This window comes from Phyllostomus hastatus, unplaced genomic scaffold, assembly GCF_019186645.2.
Source record: "Phyllostomus hastatus isolate PE091 unplaced genomic scaffold, TTU_PhHast_1.1 phas_contig_64, whole genome shotgun sequence".
NCBI lineage: Eukaryota > Metazoa > Chordata > Mammalia > Chiroptera > Phyllostomidae > Phyllostomus > Phyllostomus hastatus.
In genome coordinates this window covers 3,450,559-3,469,698 of record NW_025333928.1, presented here as the reverse complement: position 1 = coordinate 3,469,698, position 19,140 = coordinate 3,450,559, and the positions used below count along the sequence as shown (strand labels likewise).

General features: G+C 40.5%; 1 protein-coding gene across 1 annotated transcript in view; it reads left to right on the top strand.

Moving 5' to 3' along the window:
• Window positions 1–18,145, top strand: part of CDR2 (cerebellar degeneration related protein 2) — a 31,563-nt gene extending 13,418 nt beyond the window's left edge. Inside the window, exons 3-5 of the mRNA XM_045849350.1 lie at window positions 13,595–13,743; window positions 14,004–14,165; window positions 15,365–18,145. Of these exons, the coding sequence (XP_045705306.1) occupies window positions 13,595–13,743; window positions 14,004–14,165; window positions 15,365–16,199 (1,146 nt within the window). The 3' untranslated portion in view covers window positions 16,200–18,145. The remainder of the gene's footprint in view (window positions 1–13,594; window positions 13,744–14,003; window positions 14,166–15,364) is intronic.
• Window positions 18,146–19,140: the final 995 nt, after the last annotated feature.

Genomic DNA, 19,140 nt, shown 5'->3' with positions numbered 1-19,140 from the left:
CACCCAATGTCTTTTGATTGGAGCACTTAATCCATTTATGTTGAAAGGGATTGTCCATAGGTACATCATTATTGCAATTTTATTGTTCATATTTTTTATCTTTTCTTCATCTTGAAGAAGTTCCTTTAACATTTCTTGTAACATTCCTTTGGTGGCGATAAACTCCTTTAGCTTTTTCTTTTCTGGAAAGCTCATTGTCTCTCCTTTAATTCTAAAGTATAACTTTTCTGGGTGGAGTAGTCTTGGCTATAGGACATTGCTTTTCTCCAGTTTGCCTGTTTTGTGCCAGTCCTTTCTGGAAAAGTTTCTGTTGAGAAATCAGCTGCAGGTTTCTGTTGAGAAATCAGCTAACAGTCTTACGGGAGTTCCTTGTACATATCTAACTGCTTTTCTCTTGCTGTTTTTAAGATTCTCTCTCTGTCTTTAACCTTTGCCAGTTTGATTATGATGTGTGTTGGTGTGGGCCTCTTTGGGTTCATCTTGTTTGGTTTTCTTTGTGCTTCCTGGGCTTTTATGTATGTTTTCTTCACCAGGTTAGGAAAGTTTTTCACTGCTATGTCTTCAAATAGGTTTTCAATCCCTTGCTCTCTCTTTTCTTTCTGGTACCAGTATGATGTGAATGTTGTTATGTTTGATATTGTCCCAGAGGTCCCTAACCTATCCTCATCTTTTAAATTTTTTTTTTTGCTGTTCCAATTTTGTGTCTTCCACTACCTTGTCTTCCAAATTGCTGACTTGATCTCCTGCTTCATCTAATATATTATTGATTCCTGCTAGTATGTTCTTCATTTCAGATATTGTATTCTTCATTTCTGACTCATCCTTTTTTATGGTTTCTATCACTGAGTTTATCTGTTCTTCCCATAAGTTCACTGAAAATTTTTATAACCAGCATTTTGAACTCTGTATCTTGTAGATTGCTTGCTTCCATTTTGTTTAGTTCTTTTTCTGGAGTTTTGTCCTGTTCTTTCATTTTAGACATGCTTCTTTGTCTCCCCATTTTGGCTGCCTCCCAAAGTTTGTTCCTATGTATAGGTTGATCTGCCACATCTCCCATCTTGGCAGGGTGACCTTACATAGTGTCTTGTGGGGGCCAGTGGCACAGTCTTCCTGGTCAACTGAGTCTAGTGCTCCAGGGTGTGCCTTGTGTAGGTTGTGTTGTAATTGAACCTTAACTGCTGTTAGCACTTCAGTGGGTGGGGTTGACCCTCAGGCTGATTGGCTGAGGACTCACTATGGGTACAATGGATGAGCTGTTGTGTGGGGGCTGACCACCCCTGCCAGAGGGGGATTTGCTGTATCTGGGCTCTGGTGCCTGCTGAATCCACCCTTTGGGTCTATCATTTGTGGAGAAATTGGTTGGTGCCCTTCTGTGTTCTGAAGCCAGCCACTGGGTGTGCTGGTTCTGGGGCCTCTTGGGTGGACTTTCACTGTAGGCCCAGGTCAGCTACTGCCTGTGTCTAGCCTGGACCAACCTGGTAGGAGATACAAAATGATCTGCAGTAATTAGCTGCCTGTGCTGGTTTTTGGAGGCTCCTGAGAGAGGCTCATCTGTAAACCAAGGCCAGCTGCCACTTGTGCCAGGCATGGGGATGCTTAGCCAAAAGTATAGGGCACACCAAGGTCATCCACTGCTTGTTTGGTTTTGTGAACCTTTGAGAGATTTTAGGAAAGTCCACAGCACAGTCCAAGGCTGGTTGCTTGTGAGGAACCGCTGCTGAAAGAGGCTCAGGCTGGGCATACAAGTTGGGTGGAGTGGGTTCTCAGGGAATCACCATTTATATTCTTCATTTGTATTTGGGGTGGGGTGAGTGGTGTTAGCCAGACTGAAGACTCAGATTTTGTGCCTGCCTCTGGCTCTGTAGGTGGAGGACTCGACAGCCTGTGCCAGCATTTCTGTCTTGGAAAAAGCTGCCCCTCCAAAATCTTCACCCCGAAGCCAGACCATTCAGTTCCTGCTCATATGTCCTGGTGCTTTTTTAGCTGCTATCCCTTCTCTGGAGCTGAAGGGCAAGTGTTTATGAGTGAGTGAGTCTGTGCTCTGCCCTTTAAGAGTACAGGTTGGTTTCCAGGAGCCCTTCATTTTACCTAGATGGAAGCCTTGCTTATTTTTACAGCCAGCTATTGTGGGGACTCCTGGTATTGGTGCTCCAGACTGAGGAGCCTGGTATGGGGCTGGGACCCCTTGTTCCTTAGGAGGGACCTCCACAGGTGAGATATTTGTCTTGATTCTCAGCCGCCACATCTGGGTGTGTGACCAGTCTGTTTTGAGTTTCTGGCCCTCCTACCAGTCTTGATGTGGCTTATTTATATCCTTAGTTATAGGCAGTCTCCTCAGCTAGTCTTCAGATGGTTCTCAAGGGTGGTTGTTCTGTAACTTACTTGTAATTTATGTGGCTATAGGAGAAAGTGATCACAGTATTTTCTGAATCTCTCTTTACTATAATAGAGCATGTGGTACACTGGATCATAGATCCAAGTGTTCAACAGTCTACCATTTATCCAAAGCTGGTTTTTTGGGTGGGTTTTTTTTTTTTTTTTTGGATAAAAACAACATTGTTCTAGATTTCTTCTCTGCCATTATAGTTGGCATTCTTCTTCCCTTCTTTTTATAAATTGTTTCATGAAAGTCAGTAGAGATGGAATGAAATGAGGAGATAAAATGGCAGTGCTTGCTAAGCCCACGTAGCAGCCAGAGGACTCCCAGAGACCAGCCTTACTGCCTGTTTGATTCACATCTGTGCCTGGGATGACTTAAAAATCACAACATAGAACTTTAAGTTCTCACTAATAGTCTGAAAAAAAGAGGCCTGATTCTTATGTAAAAGTACCCAGGCAGACAAAGCCTATTATTCCCTACAAAAAGATGACCCTTGTATCATGTGCCTCTTATCACTTCAACATTTAGGAGCCCCTAAATTTTATAAGGACTCTTTTCTTAATTCAAACCTTATGTCAATTTTTTCCTACATTTTTTATTAAAATATACATACAGAGAAAAAGCACAAATCCTTAGTATATAGTTCAATGAATTTTTATAAACATACACATGCATCCAACACCCAGATAAGAAATGGGAATTTTATCAGCTGTTCCAGTCACCACTCCCTCTGACCAGAAGTCTAACATCCTAGATTAGGTTAGCCTGTTTTTGAATTTTACATGTATGTAATCACTTATTCAAGTTTTAAACTAACTTTTCAGAATGGTTATTGGGAGTTTTCCTGACTAGAAATGTAATATATGATTATTTTTAAAATTTAGAAAAAAATATAGCTGAAAACCAAAGTCAACATATATCCCCCCAACCCACAGAAATTTAAATGAGATATTTCAGAAAAGTGGTCCTGGAACACACTACTCATGAAGAATGAAAAAATAGTGCAGAACTTGTGAAAATACTAGGATAAAATCCCCCAACCTGTGACTCATTATGGAAATAGACAACTAGGAAACTAGTTGTCAAAGGGTATTTTCTAAATAGAACTACAAGTATGCTTTCAAAGACTGTCAGTTTTCAAGTAGTGCTCATAAAAATTGATCAGCCCTGGCTGGTGTGGCTTAGTGGATTGAGCACAGGCCTGCAAACCAAAGCATTGCTGATTTGATTCCCAGTCAAGGCACATGCCTGGGTTGCAGGCCAGGTCCCTAGTGTGGGGTGCATGAGAGGCAACCACACATTGATGTTTCTCTCCCTCTCTTTCTCCCTCCCTTCCCTTTCTCTAAAAATAAATAAATAAAATATTTTAAAAAATTGATCAGTGTTATTTATGTTAGACATCATTTTTAATGTAAGAAAATTAAACTATTAAAAGTAATGATTGACTTTAGAGATGCCTATAGCTTTTGTCACTTTTATTTAGTGTTAATCTGAGCAGCTAATTTTTCAAGAATCCAGAGCAAAAATTTTCTCTAGGTGAGAGGGAAGAAAGAAGCTTTGGAGAGTAATGAGATCTGACACTCTCAGAAAAAAACCAGATTCTCTTAAAGTGCCAATAATTATGGAAACAACATACAGTCTTGTATTTGTGTTGCTTCTCTTCTTGGAACCTTCGTTATCCCCACAGAAATTAAACCTCCCACTCAAAGTAGTCTGGCCTATAAAACAAATGAAATTGTACCTTTTGTGACAGCACCTATATATACACCTAGAGGATATTATGCTCAGTGAAATAAGTCAGTCAGAGAAAAGACAAATCCCATTTGACTTCACTTACGTGTGGAATCTGAAGAACAGAATAAAAAGTAAACTAATATACAAAATAGAACCATAGGTATGGAAACATGGAACAGACTGACAGCAGCCAGAAGAGAGAGTGAAGGGGGATGATGGTGGAAAGAAGGAGAAGGGACTAGACAAAGAACATGTATAAATGACCCATGGACATGGACAACAGTGTGGGGACTGACTGTGGGAGTGGGTAGTGGGATTGAGGGAGGAGGGCAAAGGGGGAAAAGTTGGGACAACTGTAATAGAATAGCAATAAAAAATGATAAAGAGGTTTCAAAAGGAAAAAATGAACAAACAAAATTGAAACAGGCTCATAGATAGATGGTTGCTAGATGGGAGAGAGAAGTTGAAGGACTGGGTGAAATAGGTGAAGGGATTAAGAAGTACCAATTGGTAGTTACAAAATAGTCATGGGGATGAAAAGTACAGCATAGGGATTACAGTCAACAGTATTGTAATAACTGTGTGTGGTGCCAGGTGTGTACTGGAAATATCCGGTAGGAACACTTTGTCGAGTATATGATTGTCTAACTACTGATCTGTATACCTGAAGCCAATACAAAATAATATTGAAAGTAAACTGTAATTGAAAAATAATTTTAAAAATTTTGAAAGAACAAAATAATCTGGCCTTTTAAGGTTTCCTTTTAAGAACTCATATCTTTGGAAATTGTAAAGCATTTTATGCTTCCTTTACTATATTTATCAATATTCTACTATATTTTACACTTATTTGTTTGTTTTATTCTTCTCTGCCCCACCTACTCCATTTCCCATGGCAACATTGAAGACTGTTGCTGTTTTTACTCATTGTCTTTCACACGTAGTAGATAATCAATAAATACTTGTTGAAATCAGTATCTTAACAGAGATAATTAGTTTACAATGCATTTTCAATAATTCCTAAACCATGGGTCTCCACCTCTGTGGAAGGAGCTCTGGGCTCAGAAGATTCAAGGTTAAACCCTTCATTCTATATCAGATAGCTACAGACTTTAGTCATGTGAATTACCTCTCAGATCCCATTCACTCCATGTATAACAGTGATAAGCATGCTTGCCTGACATTGGAATAGGGATGTTCTGAGGGGAAGAGATTGTGTGTGTGTGTGTGTGTGTGTGTGTGTGTGTACACACACACACATATATATGACAGTACAAATTGCTGCAGTTTATTCGTGTGTTAAGAATTTTAGTAATAAAATAATCTTAATTCATAAAAAAAATCTTTTCTATTACTGGAAAACAGATGTTAAAACAAGCCAAGTTTTTAATAGTGAGATTAGAGGTGGTTTTTATTTTCACATTCATGCTTTTTCCCCTTAAATTTCCTACAGGGTAAATAATATTTTAATCAGGGTAAAGAGGTTTTTCAAAGGTAATAGAAAATGTTTCTTCAGTATTGTGGGAGTTCATTTTGATACTAAATTGAGAGGACTTGGGCTTAATCCTTAATATAAGGATAATCCCAACACTGCATAAAAGCCAAATTTCCATTCCATTCCTTAGGCATTTTTAGTTTGGGTTGTGTGTATCTTTCCCCAGGTTCCAGGTCAGGGTTCTGCAATTGCAAATAGGTTTTAACTTAATCCTATTGGCCTTTCTTTCTCAAACAGTTTGCCTCAGTTGTAAAGATGGCCTATTTATAGCTTTTGTGCATAACGTAAACCTTGTGCTCATAGTTGAAGTGACCTTCTGTGCAAATTTCAAGACGTGTGAGATAACTCAAGGCACTTAAACTTTGATACTCTTGACATTTTTGCTACCCCATGTTCTCCTCTCACTGTCTGCTTAAGTTTCTCCCTTTTCCTTGCTGAATATGGCAAATACTTTTGTACATAAAGTCTTTTTGGCACTTGAATTTTAGGAACTTGGCAGTCCAGTCAGATTCATTTGAGACTGTGTATCAGAGATTCTGAATTGAGGAAACCAGGACATTTGAAGCATATCTATGACTTTTAAATGAGGGGTAGAAATAAGCTAATTGAAGTTTCAAAAATCAAGCCTGTATAGAGTTCTGATTCTATAGACTTAAATCAGTACTTGCTGAGAGATTTAATAATTTCTGTTTTAAGTTGCTGACCAATTAGGACTACTCTGCTAGGTAACCTATCACAAATTCTTGGAGAAGTGAAAGGTTTTCTAATTAGTTTTAATAATAATAAGATTAAACTCCTACCATATGAAAACAAGCTCCCTGCCATTCTGTGGATTATCTCTTAAAGCCAAGTGCTATGAGACCAAAATATCACAAAGGCTTCCTAAATGGTTTTATTGTGTTTTTGTCACAGGCTGGCTTGCTTGCTTTATTTACTTATTTTAGTTTTTTTATTAATTGATTGACTTAGAAGGAGGGAAAGAGAGAGAGAGAAACATTAATTTGTTGTCCCACTTATTTGTGCTTTCATTTGTTGCTTCTTGTAGGTGCCCTGAGCCTGGGATCAAACCCACAATCTTGGCGTATTGGGATGACGCTCTAACAACTGAGCTACCTGGCCAGGGTTATCACAAGCTTTTATATATCAAACGAGGGGGACTTACTATAGTTTTTCACATAGCCTCTTTGTGCTTAGTTGCATATTGACTTGTTTCCTATATATTGGCCACAACTCTAATTTGAGCATTATCTCTTGAAAAAGGGGCAGCAACTTGAGACCCACATAATAGCTGGTAGGAATTATAAATTACTGTCTTTCAGATTACTGGGGAGTATCAGTGCCAGGGGAATAAATACAGAGAAATAATCTGTAAATGGGTTGAGAGGAGAGAGAATTAGTGGCTAATAGGGCCTTTTCCCATGAGGGCTAAAACTAAAGCCCTTCTCAAAACCTTTGAGTCCAGTCCCCGGACACGTCGCAGCTGAGTTTTGCAAAGCACAAGCTGTTGTGAACAGAGGTCTAGAAATGGCCGTTCAGGCAGTATTTTTTAGGTCCCTACTATGCATCAAGAATTGTGCTAAATTGACCAAATATATGAGAAGAGTGTTAGAAAGACTATGACATTAACAAGTAAGTAGCTCAGTTGTTTATTATTGTGTTAAGTGTTTTGAGGGAAATTAATCGGGTGCCTTGGGAGAAGATGTCTGAAAAGGCTTTGGAATAGGTTGTTTGAACAGAGACCTAAAGGGTAATCAGGGCTATTGACTATTTTTGTGCCATACAACTCTTTGGATATGTACTGAGGTTTGTAATGTTCCACTTAGCATACATAGAATTACACAGGGAATCTGTTATTGAATGCCTATCAAAATATTGAAAAAATAAATGTGTGGTTAGTAATATAGGTGTTTCATTATGAGGTGCATTAAATACCAAGCTCTAATGGCAATCCAAAAAATTACTGTAATTTCAAATGGTGATGGCTACAACCACTATAGTGAGATATGGAAATATCTATGATTTCTATTGGTGATGAACACCTAAATACCCTTCCTACTTGTGGTGGTTTGTTGCCACCATTCATAATTGAAGGATATGCTAAATTTCAATTAGAAATTAGTGAAGATGAAGATGTAACTTTCCCCAAGTTGGCAAGGGCCTCTCAATTCTATCCATGGATCCTAGGTTAACTGCTGGATTAAATGGTGCCAGTGGGAGTGGGGAGAGTAGGGTAAAGGCCTTGAAGGAGGAGGGACAGGGAGTGAGGCATCTCTAAAATTTTAGGGTGAACATACCCTGGAGTATGAAATAAGAAAGACAGTAGCTAACAGATGAAGCTGGTAAACCCATTTAAGACACAGTTGGGGCAGTATTAACACTGAAACAAAAGAGATAACATTAAAGAATTATTGGGGATTTTTTGTAGGTATAATTGGAATTGTGGTTAAAAATTAAAAGTATTTTTTAGAAATATGTAAATATGTATGCTTGAATTAGATAGACTTGCTTTAAAAATGATTGAAGATGCAGAATGTGGGAGAGATGAAACAAGGTTGACTATTGATAATTATTTAAACTGGATGATATGCACATGGGGGTTTATTAAGCCATTTTCTCTGCATTTATACATGTTTGAAGTTATCCATAGAAAATTTTAAGGAGTTCCAGCTAAGATGGAGGCATAGGTAGAAACCCTTTGCTTCCTCGCACAACCAAAAGGAGGACAACAACCATTCTAAAACCAATAAACAACCAAAAGTGCCAGAAAATCAAACTGCATGGAACTCCAACAACCAAGGAATTAAAGAAAAAATCAGCCATACTGGTAAGGTGGACCTTTTGGGCAACTCAGAAAAACCACAACAAGGTGGCTGAGGCTGGCTGCCCTAGCTCAGCAGAGCTGTGGGGGGAGGGACTGACTTAAGGGGAAAACTGGAACTCAGAGCTGACTCTGGGCTAAGGCTGAGGTTGCTGCAGTGGAAGATACTTCCAGTCTGACAGGAGAGCGTGTTGGAAAGTGCGCTAGAGAGAAGCAGGCAAGCTGCATTGTTCCCTCTCTGGCCCCTCCCCCCCAGGCAGCCCCCAAAGCAACAAAGAGGGTTGCCCTACCTGAGTGAATACCTAAGGCCCCGCCCCCTTACAACCTACCAGCTGCACCAAGGCAAAGAAATATGGCCCAAATGAAAGAACAAAGCAAAACCTCAGGACTAAGTGATGAGGAGATTGCCAGCCTATCTGATGGAGAATTTAAAGCCCTGGTAATCAAAATGCTCACAGAACTGATTGAACTTGGTCGAAAAAATGAAAGATACCCAAAATGAAATAAAGCAAAATATTTCAGGGAACCAACAGTGACAAGAAAGAAACCAGGGTTCAAAGCAATGATTTGGAACAAAAGGAAGAAATAAACATCCAACTGGATCAGAAAGAAGAAACAGGAATCCAAAAAAAATTAAGAGAGGCTGAGGATTCTTTGAGACAACCTGAAACATTCCAATGTCCAAATCATAGGGGTGCGAGAGGGAGAAGAGCAAGAGCAAGAAGTTGAAAACTCATTTGAACAAATAATGAAGGAAAAGTTCCCTGATCCAGCAAAGGAAATAGACTTCCAGGAAGCCCAGAGAGTCCCAAAGAAGTTGGACCCGAAGAGGAACACACCAAGGCACATCATCGTTAAGTTACCCAAGACTAAAGGCAAAAAGAAGATCCTAAAAGCAGCAGGAGAGAAGGAGACAATTACCTACAAAAGAGTTCCCATAAGGCTATCAGCTGATTTCTCAAGAGAGACCTTACAGGCAAGAAGGGGCTGGAAAGAAGTATTCGAAGCCATGAAAGGCGAGGAACTACATCCAAGATTACTCTATTGAGCAAAGCTATCATTTAGAATGGAAGGGCAGCTAAAGTGCTTCCCAGATAAGGTCAAGTTAAAGGAGTTCATCACCACCAAGCCCTTATTATATGAAACATTAAAGGGACTTATCTAAGAAAATGAAGATCAAAAATATGAACAGTAAAATGACAACAAACTCATAACTATCAACAAATGAACCTAAAAAGAAAAGAAAAACAATGCAAACAAAAACTAAGCAAACAACCAGAACAGGAACAGAATCAGAGAAATGGACATCACACAGAGGGAGTTCAGTGGAGAAGGGGAAGGGCGGGGGGAAGGTATAGGGAAGAAGAAGCATAATTAGTAGGCATAAAATAGATGGGGAGAGATAAAAAATGGTATAGGAAACAGAGGACTCAAAGAACTTATATGTACAACCCATAGACATGAACTAAGGGGGGTGGATGCTGGAGGGTTGGGGGGGCAGGGTGGAGGGAGGATAAAGGGGGAAAAATTGGGAAAACTGTAATAGCATAATCAATAAAAATACTTTGAAAAAAGAGTTTTAAAATGTAATAGATAAGATTAGCCATCTGTAGAGAGTCTGTATTTGGGTGGACTGAGAATTTAGGAAGAAGCACTTGAGGTTAAGGTAACTGGTATGTAATTTCAGGGGATTATGATTCTAAAAACATATAAAAATATAACATGGTGGGAATGCTGCTGTGATACAGTTAATGTATAGCCCAATCTTAGTGAATAGCTGCAACTAAACTAAGTCCTATGAAGGGAAATGGTAAGATTAAGTTTAAGAATTATTGTTTATCCAAGTGAAAGCTTCTATCTCCCAGACCCAGGAGAAAGACACTGAGGAAGGGGAGACTTCCAGGGTTCTCTACTTCCAAGATCAGCCTTTCTCTGATAAGTGTGATCCATGGACCATTTGTACTATCATCACCTGATTTTTGGCTAAAAATGCAGAATCTTGGCTTTACCCCAATCTCACTGAATGAGAATTCTAAGGGAAAGAGCCCAGGTTCCTATATGTACTTCAGTAAATCCTCAGATGAATCTTACCACATGTAAAGTTTGAAAAATGGAACTGTAGATAAAGATAACAATAGCTACCTCTTATTGTCTTATTGAGCAGTTTTTCGTATGCCAGATACCATGCTGAACCCTTTACATCTGTTAATCTCACAGCACTCTTATAAGGTAGGTAAATTAATCTCACCTTAGAAAAAGTTACTTGCTAAATGTCAGCCAGTTAGAAATGGCAAGGTGGGACCTCAAAGCAAGTTCTCATGCCAAAGCTTGTGCTTTTAGCTACTATGTCACTGCCTCCCATCAGGCCATCTCTTTTCTCTGAGCCTTCACCCACCCAAAGGCTTCTGTGGGAACTGGCCTCTCACCTGCTCTCTATGGGGCAGGTGTGTAGGTCTGTCCTACAGAGGACAGGAATATTTCAGTTCCTGGGCAGGAACAGCTCCTGTTGTAAATTAATATTTAGTGTATGGCCATGGATTAGCCTTTTATGTTGTTGTGGATCGGTCCCAAAGAGTACTTTAGACCTAATACTTGATATAAAGTAGCTTGGAAAATTTCTGCAACCATTATATATTTTCCTATGATTCTAAACCTTTTTTCTAGTATTCCTAAGAGATTAACACATTCCTATACCGGAATCTGCTATGACATTGCTAGTCAGAGGACAAGATTAAGGGCACCCTCCTGCAGTTCCAAAAAGGCTTCCCCCAGGAGACTCAATGGTTGGTGTCCCAGGGACCAGGAGAGCTGGTGGGGCTGAGGGAGTGAAGAGTAAGAACAGACTTCACAGGGGCCATGTGCTGTGCTGCTTACCTCATTTCATCTCATTTTATCAGCATCTACAAACTAGGTGCAAACTGATCTACAGCCTCTTTTGTTCAATTCCAAACTCAAGGCTTATAAAACAAGATTTTTTTTTCTTAAGTTTACAGCAAAAATTGGGGGGGGGGCAGCAAACCCTGATCTAAACTGATGTGAGACTGTTTATAATCAATATTATTCATACTTTTAGATGCAGAAATAGTAATGCTTAATTACAGGGTGCTACCAGACCTCACTGGGGTGTTATAAAGCGTGTGGGTGGATTGTGCCATGTAGTCTTTCTAAAGTTTAAAGAATTTTCTGAAACACTTTTGACTCTAAGAATTTAGATGAGAAAGATGAAGTTATGAGAGCTGTTTACTCAACACATTGCTCCCAAGTTATGTGACCAGAGTTGAAGAACAGGCTGTGTGTGTTTTTTCAGCTCTGCCACACTACTGTTTAAAGAGTTCATTGGGATTGTTTATCCCACTATTTGAAGAGTTGGTTAGTTTTGCAAATGCTTGTATAGTTGTGTAAAAAGCCTCAGGAAGCCCTGGCTGGGTGGTTCAATTGGTTGAAGCATCAACCCATACACCAAAAGTTTTGGGTTTGATCCAGGGCACATACCTAGGTCTAGGTTGCAGGTTGAATCCCTGATTGGGGCTCATACAAAGAGGCAACTGATCAGTGATTCTCACATCAATGTTTTTCTCTCTCTAAAATCAATAAACATATCCTCAGGTGAGGATTTTTTCTAAAAGCCTCAAGAAAAGTGTTTTTAAAGTTATATATACTATTTCAGTGTCTTCAGGTAGAATCAAGTGGGAAATCAAAGTAACTTAACACTGAGGCATTATTGTGATAATTCTCTGTCCTTGACCATTTAGAAAGCAGTATTAGCAGCACCAAAATAATCTGGCAAATTTTTCATAAATAAGGATTATGGTGATAACATTCTCACAGAATTAAAAATAACAAGAGCCTTTGAATAATAAATTAAAATATCTCTTTCTGGTTAAATCAATATTATGCCTTATCCCCCACCCCCATTTTTTTTCCACAAAGGCTCACTTAGAGAAAAAAATATTTTTCAAGTGAAAATCATCTGAAATCCTCTACTTCAGGCTTTCTTCTTTCTGTAAAACATAAAACTTTTGCTTAAACATTGATTGTATGTTCCTTACTTTTTCTCTTGTGGGATCATCATCTCTCAGTGGCTTTCCCTGTTGGATATGAATTTTATGTGTGTTACGTGCCTTGTAGGGTTTGCCCAACCTCACTGACACACAGGGTGTTGGTGAGCACTGGGGAAACTAAGCATATAAAGCATGACTTGTACTCACCTCCTATTAGGACAGGCAGTTCAGTTAGGATTTAAAGTCTTCTCTTCACTAAATTAACCCGTGCTATTGTGGGTATAATAAAAATTACATATTTATTCTTTGTCTCCAGTTCCTGACACATAGCTCATAAAACCCCTGAAATAGGATAGGATGTGGACTGGTTGCCAGAAGAAAGCTAGAACTCTCAACCGAGCTCCAGCCTCTGGGAAGGGAACAGGGACTAGAGACTGGTGATTATTTAATCAGTCATACCTTTATACGGAGGCTTCAATAAAACTGAAACGAGGCTGAGGGAGTTTCTGGGTTGGTGAACACACTGATGTGTGGGAGGGTAGTACGTCTGGAGAGGGCATGGAAGCTCTGCACACATCCAGCCCCACATCTTGCCCAGTACATCTCTTCCAGTTGGTTGTTCCTAAGTTGATTCCTTTTTTTTTTTAATATTTCTTTATTTTACTTTATTTATTTTTAGAGAGGGAAGGGAGGGAGAATGAGAGAAAAACATCAATGTGTGGTTGCTGGGGACCGTGGCCTGCAACCCAGGTGTGTGGCCTGACTGGGAATCGAACCTGCGACACTTTGGTTCACAGCCCGCACTCAATCCACTGAGCTATGCCAGCCAGGGCTTGATTCCTTTATAAATAAACCAGTAAATGTAAGTAAAGCAATTTCCTGAGTTCTGTGAGTTCTTGTAGCAAATTATTGAACCTGAGGGGAGGTCATGGGAACCCCCAAAGTATAGCCAGTTAGCTGAAAGCACAGGCAGCCCCTGGGACTTGCAACTGGCATCCAAAGTGCGAGCATTTTTGTGGGACTGAACCCTCATGATCTGTGGGGTCACTAATGCCAGGAAGTTCATGTCAGAATTGCGTTGAATGACACCCAGTGGTGCTGAAAGGCTGCAGGTGTCTCATCTGTTTAGTGTGTAACTGGTCATACATAACCACCTTCTCTTACAGTACCTGACCAAGCAGGTGGAGCTTCTGCGGCAGATGAATGAGCAGCATGCGAAAGTTTATGAGCAGTTAGATGTCACAGCAAGAGAACTGGAAGAAACAAACCAAAAGCTTGTTGCTGACAGCAAGGCCTCACAGCAGAAGATTCTGAGGTAAACTTTCTACAATCCATCAAGGAGGCCCTGGGCAGGAGTCATTGAGTATAAAGTAGAATAGATCATGGCTGTTGCGGGTTTGGGTCAGTATGGGGTAAGGTTTAATTTAATTCTTTATGAAGAATAGAGATTAGGTAGCAATCTTTTCCAATTAAGAAAGCCCAGTTTGAGTGGCTGAGAACTAATCTCTCCTCACTGCAATGCCCTCAATTTCATATGACAAGTAGCAATCAGCCTCTGTCTATCATCCCTCACAGTCTGACTGAAACAATCGAGTGCCTGCAAGCCAACATCGATCACCTCCAGAGCCAAGTGGAGGAGTTGAAGTCATCTAGCCAAGAGAAGAGGAGCCAGGGGAAATGTGACCAGAAGTCAGCACCCAGCTTCTCGTGTCTGAAAGAGCTCTATGACCTGCGCCAGTAAGAGCCCACCTTCTGTAGCATGTCCTGGTGGAGGTGTCTCCACACACATGCCATCTGCATTCCTGTAGCTTCAAAGTACATTTAAGAAATGCCACTTGGCTATTAGAGCACCAGTGGTTTGAGCAAAACCACTTAAACATGCAAATTATACAGTTCTTGGGTATTAGTAATTCCATGAAAAACTCATTTTCTAAAGTCTTAGGAGCATTTATTTCTATGCTCTTAATGTGTTTAAATTTGTTTAAAATAAAATGCAGCACTTCTGATAGACCACAAATTTGGGGGTTGTATTTCACATTAGAATAAAGAAAAAATTGAAATTGCAGTAAAACAAAAATCCTGGTGAATGGTTTTTATGCCTACAAAAATGCCTTTATAATTTAGTTATGAGATTGAATTTCTATTTAAGTACTATTCATTGAGCACCTGCTGTGTGTCAGGTGCTGTGCTGGACATGAAAAGTAGGGAGGAGAACAGACAGTTCCTGCTCTCCCTCATGGGGTTCTCCATCCTGTGAGAGGCAGGTGAGCACATTGTCACACAGGACCCTGAACAGGAGAGAGGCCTGTGTTTGCTGGGTCTCACCCTTGGGTTTATTGGTTCTTCAGCTCACCTGTGCAGTTTTTCAACTGCAATACAAGGGATTCCTTCAGGCCTACATCAGAATCTCTGGGTGTGGGTAAAAAGCTGCTAGTTGATTCTGATGTGCTTTCCTGGTTGAAAATCACTGCAGCGATGGTTCTCAGCCTTGGCTGCATGTTATAAACCACATGGAGAGCTTGGGAAACCCCCAAATCCAGGTGGCAAATCAGCTAGGTCCGAAGGGCGGGGGGACCCAGGAGTCAATAATTTTTAGGACTACCCTGAAGAGTCTAATCTAACCAAGGTTGGGGACCTCTGGGCTACTCCCACTCCTTGGAGAGATAGCAGTTGACTATCTCTGTTTGCTGGGTCTTGGGAGTGGGTGTTCTGGAGCACTTTCAATGTTTAAGAAAAATTAGTCTTAAAATTTTTGTTTCAAACATGTTTTATTTGCCCACCTCACACAATTTTAGCCACTGCTGTAGTGAGGAATAGGCAAAAATTCAGTCCCTGTTACAGCTCCTTGAAAACATTTAGTTGAAAAAAAGTCACTACTCCTCTGCTCTTCGTTCTCTGTCACCTGTGTAATATGTTCTTCCCATATTTTTTTGTAGACACTTCGTGTATGACCACGTGTTTGCAGAAAAGATCACTTCCTTCCCAAGTCATCCAAGCCCCGAGGAAGAGGAAAACAAGCACTTGAAGAATGCAGTGAGGACACTGCAAACACAGCTGAGCCTGGAGCGGCAGAGGCGGGGAGGCCTGGAGGAGGAGTATGAGCTCGTGCTGAAGGAGAATGATGAGCTGCAGCAGCAGCTGGGGGCTGCCAGCGATTACCGGGCCCGGGCGCTGGAGCTGGAGGCTGAGGTGGCTGAAATGCGGAGGGTGCTGCAGTCGGAGCGTCCCTTCATGAATGGGGTTGAGAAGCTGGTGCCAGACTCCCTGTTGGTCCCTTTCAAGGAACCTGACCAGAGCCTTCTGGAGGAGATGCTGCTGACTGTGCCGGAGACCCAGCGTAGGCCCCTCAAGCGCAGCAGCAGTGAAACGGTGCTCAGTAGCTTGGCAGGTGGTGATATTGTGAAGGGCCATGAGGAGACCTGCATCCGAAGGGCCAAGGCTGTGAAGCAGAGGGGTGTGTCCCTGCTGCATGAAGTGGACACTCAGTATAGTGCCCTGAAGGCCAAGTATGAGGAGCTGCTGCGGAAATGCCAGCAGGAGGGGGACTCACTGTCCCACAAAGCTGTGCAGACTGCCAGGGCTCCAGCCAGGGACTCAGCTGCCAGGGATCTGACCATCACTGGCACCCCTGAGCTTGCCTGTTCCCCCAGCAGCACACCGCCTCCTGAATATAAAGCGCTTTTTAAGGAGATATTCAACTGCATCCAAAAGACTAAGCAGGAGATCCAGGAGCAGAGAACGAAATTTCGCACTCTCCCCTCTCCTTCTTAATGGGCTTCCAGCTCCCCTGCTCATTTCCTGGCTCCCATTACCCCTCCCCCAATCAGACATGTGTTTGTAGAGCCCAAAGCTGAAGCTGCTCAGCTCACTTTGCCTACTTAGCAAGTGTGTGTGTACAGCAAGGAGAGGATGATGGCTCCTGGTATCAGTTCCCTAACCCAGTTCCCTTTAAGCCCCTCGGGAAGTAGTATGACAAACTGGCCTCTGGCTGGCGCGCTGATTATGCTGCCATTTCATGAGAAGCCCCAGAAGCAGTGGGGGCCGAATTGTGCTCCTAGACAGGTAGGCCTGGAGTTTCCATAGGATGCAATTATTTATATGCAGTGCATAGTATATCCTGGAAAAAGTGAGGTTGAAACTAAGCTGAGGCACTCCCTGCTGCCTTTGTGTTTAACTTCTTAAAACTGTGGAAGTCAGCTGCCACTTGAACAGTCTTCACAAACAGTGTTGGATACTTTGAATTCATTAACAAGAACATTCAGGAGACAGTAAAGGTCTGATCCAAAGAAACAGTATTAACAAACATTCCACAACTTTGAGTTTTGATTGCTACCAGTTGACTGTGACAGGTAATCCTAACAGATCTAAACCCACTGAATACCCCCCTGAAAGGTGAGCTCTGCTTGAACAGAGTTAGCCTGTGGGCTCCAGCGGCCTCCACCCTACATCCAAACATCTACACACAAAGTACAGTGGTTAGGATAGCTAAATACACACATCTTTTCTTTTCTTAAAATTCAAACAAAGGGGACCAACCTCTCCTGTGCTATCTGACCCAAATGACCTGCTCAGTTCCTGCTGCTCCCATTAGTGGTTGGACTTGACTGCCAGAATTCCTGTCTACTGCTTCATTGAACAGTATTGGCATTCCAACTGTGGAAATAGTTTCCTTGAACTTGCATACTTGCATATGTTAATTTAAAACTATTTAAGAGAGCTGAGGATCCAGTAATTGTATATATTTTTCTAAAAACCAAATAAAGCTGCCTGTGAAAATGAACAAATGGATCTATTGCTTATTAATTTAAGCTTAAGCCATTTCACTGTTATAACCAATTATCCACTCTTTTTTCTCTCAACAATATCTTTAGGAAGATTTGGTAGTGGTTCTTTTTTCCATTTTGTTTAAATAGGTTCTTGGGATTGTGTAATAGCACCAATTCTCAGGTGGATAAGTGTTGGTTAACATTACTATATGATTTTAAAACATTTTTGAATTTATATACTCTAATTTTTCACTATTTTAGGAGTATCAGACTTGATTTTGAATTAATAGCATCTGACTAGTTGATTCTCAAAACACTTGCTCATTCTATTATAGGAAAGAAACCTTTCAATATTCAAACATTAAATGACCATTGAATCGAAATTAGTTTGCTTTTGGATTAAGTTTTAAAAATGTGGGTTAAGGTATTTTTCAAGGAGTTTGTAAAGTTAGTTATCTTCCCTGACCTCCCAACCCATCTCCTCCCCAAAATCAACTAGTTATGTTTCTTATATATTCCCAAATATTCTATGTATACATTACTACACAAGTATGTTTATATGACCCATAGTTTAAACAAAGAAGAGTATACTATCAGCACTCTGCTGCATCTGCCATTTTTACTAAACTGTGTATCTTTGAAATCATATGTATTTATCTGACCATCTACATTCTTTATGATAGCTGGATAGTATTCCAGTATGCACACACACACATACTCCTTGGTGGGTTGATTGTGTCTAGTCTTTGCTACTATGAAAAGAATCTAACAAAATACAATCTTTGTTCCTTTTTGTCTTGACAATTCTTTGATCCATCTGAATTCATTTCTTGTATTTCTCATGGTAAAAATATACATAGTATAACAATCTTAATGATCTTTTTAAATATTTTATTTATTTTTAGAGGGGAAAGCGAGGGCAAGAAACATCTGTGTGTGGTTGCCTCTCACGTGCCCCCTACTGGGGACCTGGCCCACAATGTAGGCATGTGCCCTGACTGGCAGTCAAACTGGCAATGCTTTGGTTCACAGGTCGTCACTCAATCCACTGAGCCACACCAGCCAAGGCCAAATTAATTATCTTTAAGTGTACAGTTCATTGGTAGTAAATACATTCACATTTTTGTGCAACCATTACCACCATCCATCCCCATAATTCTCTTCATCTTTAAAATTGAAATTCTTCCCCCATTAAACAGTAACTTCCCACTTTCCGCTTCACCCACTGCATGGCAACCACCATTGTACTTTCTGTCTTTATAAATTTGGCTATTCTAAGTACCTCATAGAAGTGGAATAAAACAGTTTTTGTCTTTTTGTGATTGTTTTATTTCACTTAGCATAATGACCTTGTGTTTCACCCATGTTGTAGCATGTTGCAGAATTTTCTTTTAAGGCTGAATAATATTCCATTGTATGTATATACTATGTATTGTTTATTCATCCATCGGCAGATACTTGAGTTGCTTCCATGTTTTAGCTGTTGTGATGCTATTGTTAACATGTGTCCAAATATTTCTTCAAGAACCTGCTATCAGTATTTTTTAGTACATACCCAGAAGTGGAATTGTGGGTTTATATGGTAGTTCTATTTTTAATTTTTTTTAGAAATCTCGCCCTGGCTGGCGTAGCTCAGTGGATTGAGCGTGGGCTGCGAACCAAAGTGTCCCAGGTTCGATTCCCAGCCAGGGTACATGCCTGGGTTGCAGGCCATAACCCCCAGCAACTGCACATTGATGTTTCTCTCTCCCTCTCTATCTACCTCCCTTCCCTCTCTAAAAATAAATAAATAAAATCTTAAAAAAAAAAAAAGAAATCTCCATGATGTTTTCCACAGTGGCTGCACCACCTGACATTCCCACCAACAGTGCACAAGGATTCTCATTTCACCACATCTTTGCCAACACATTTTCTGGGTTTTTTTGATAGTAGCCATTGTAATGGGT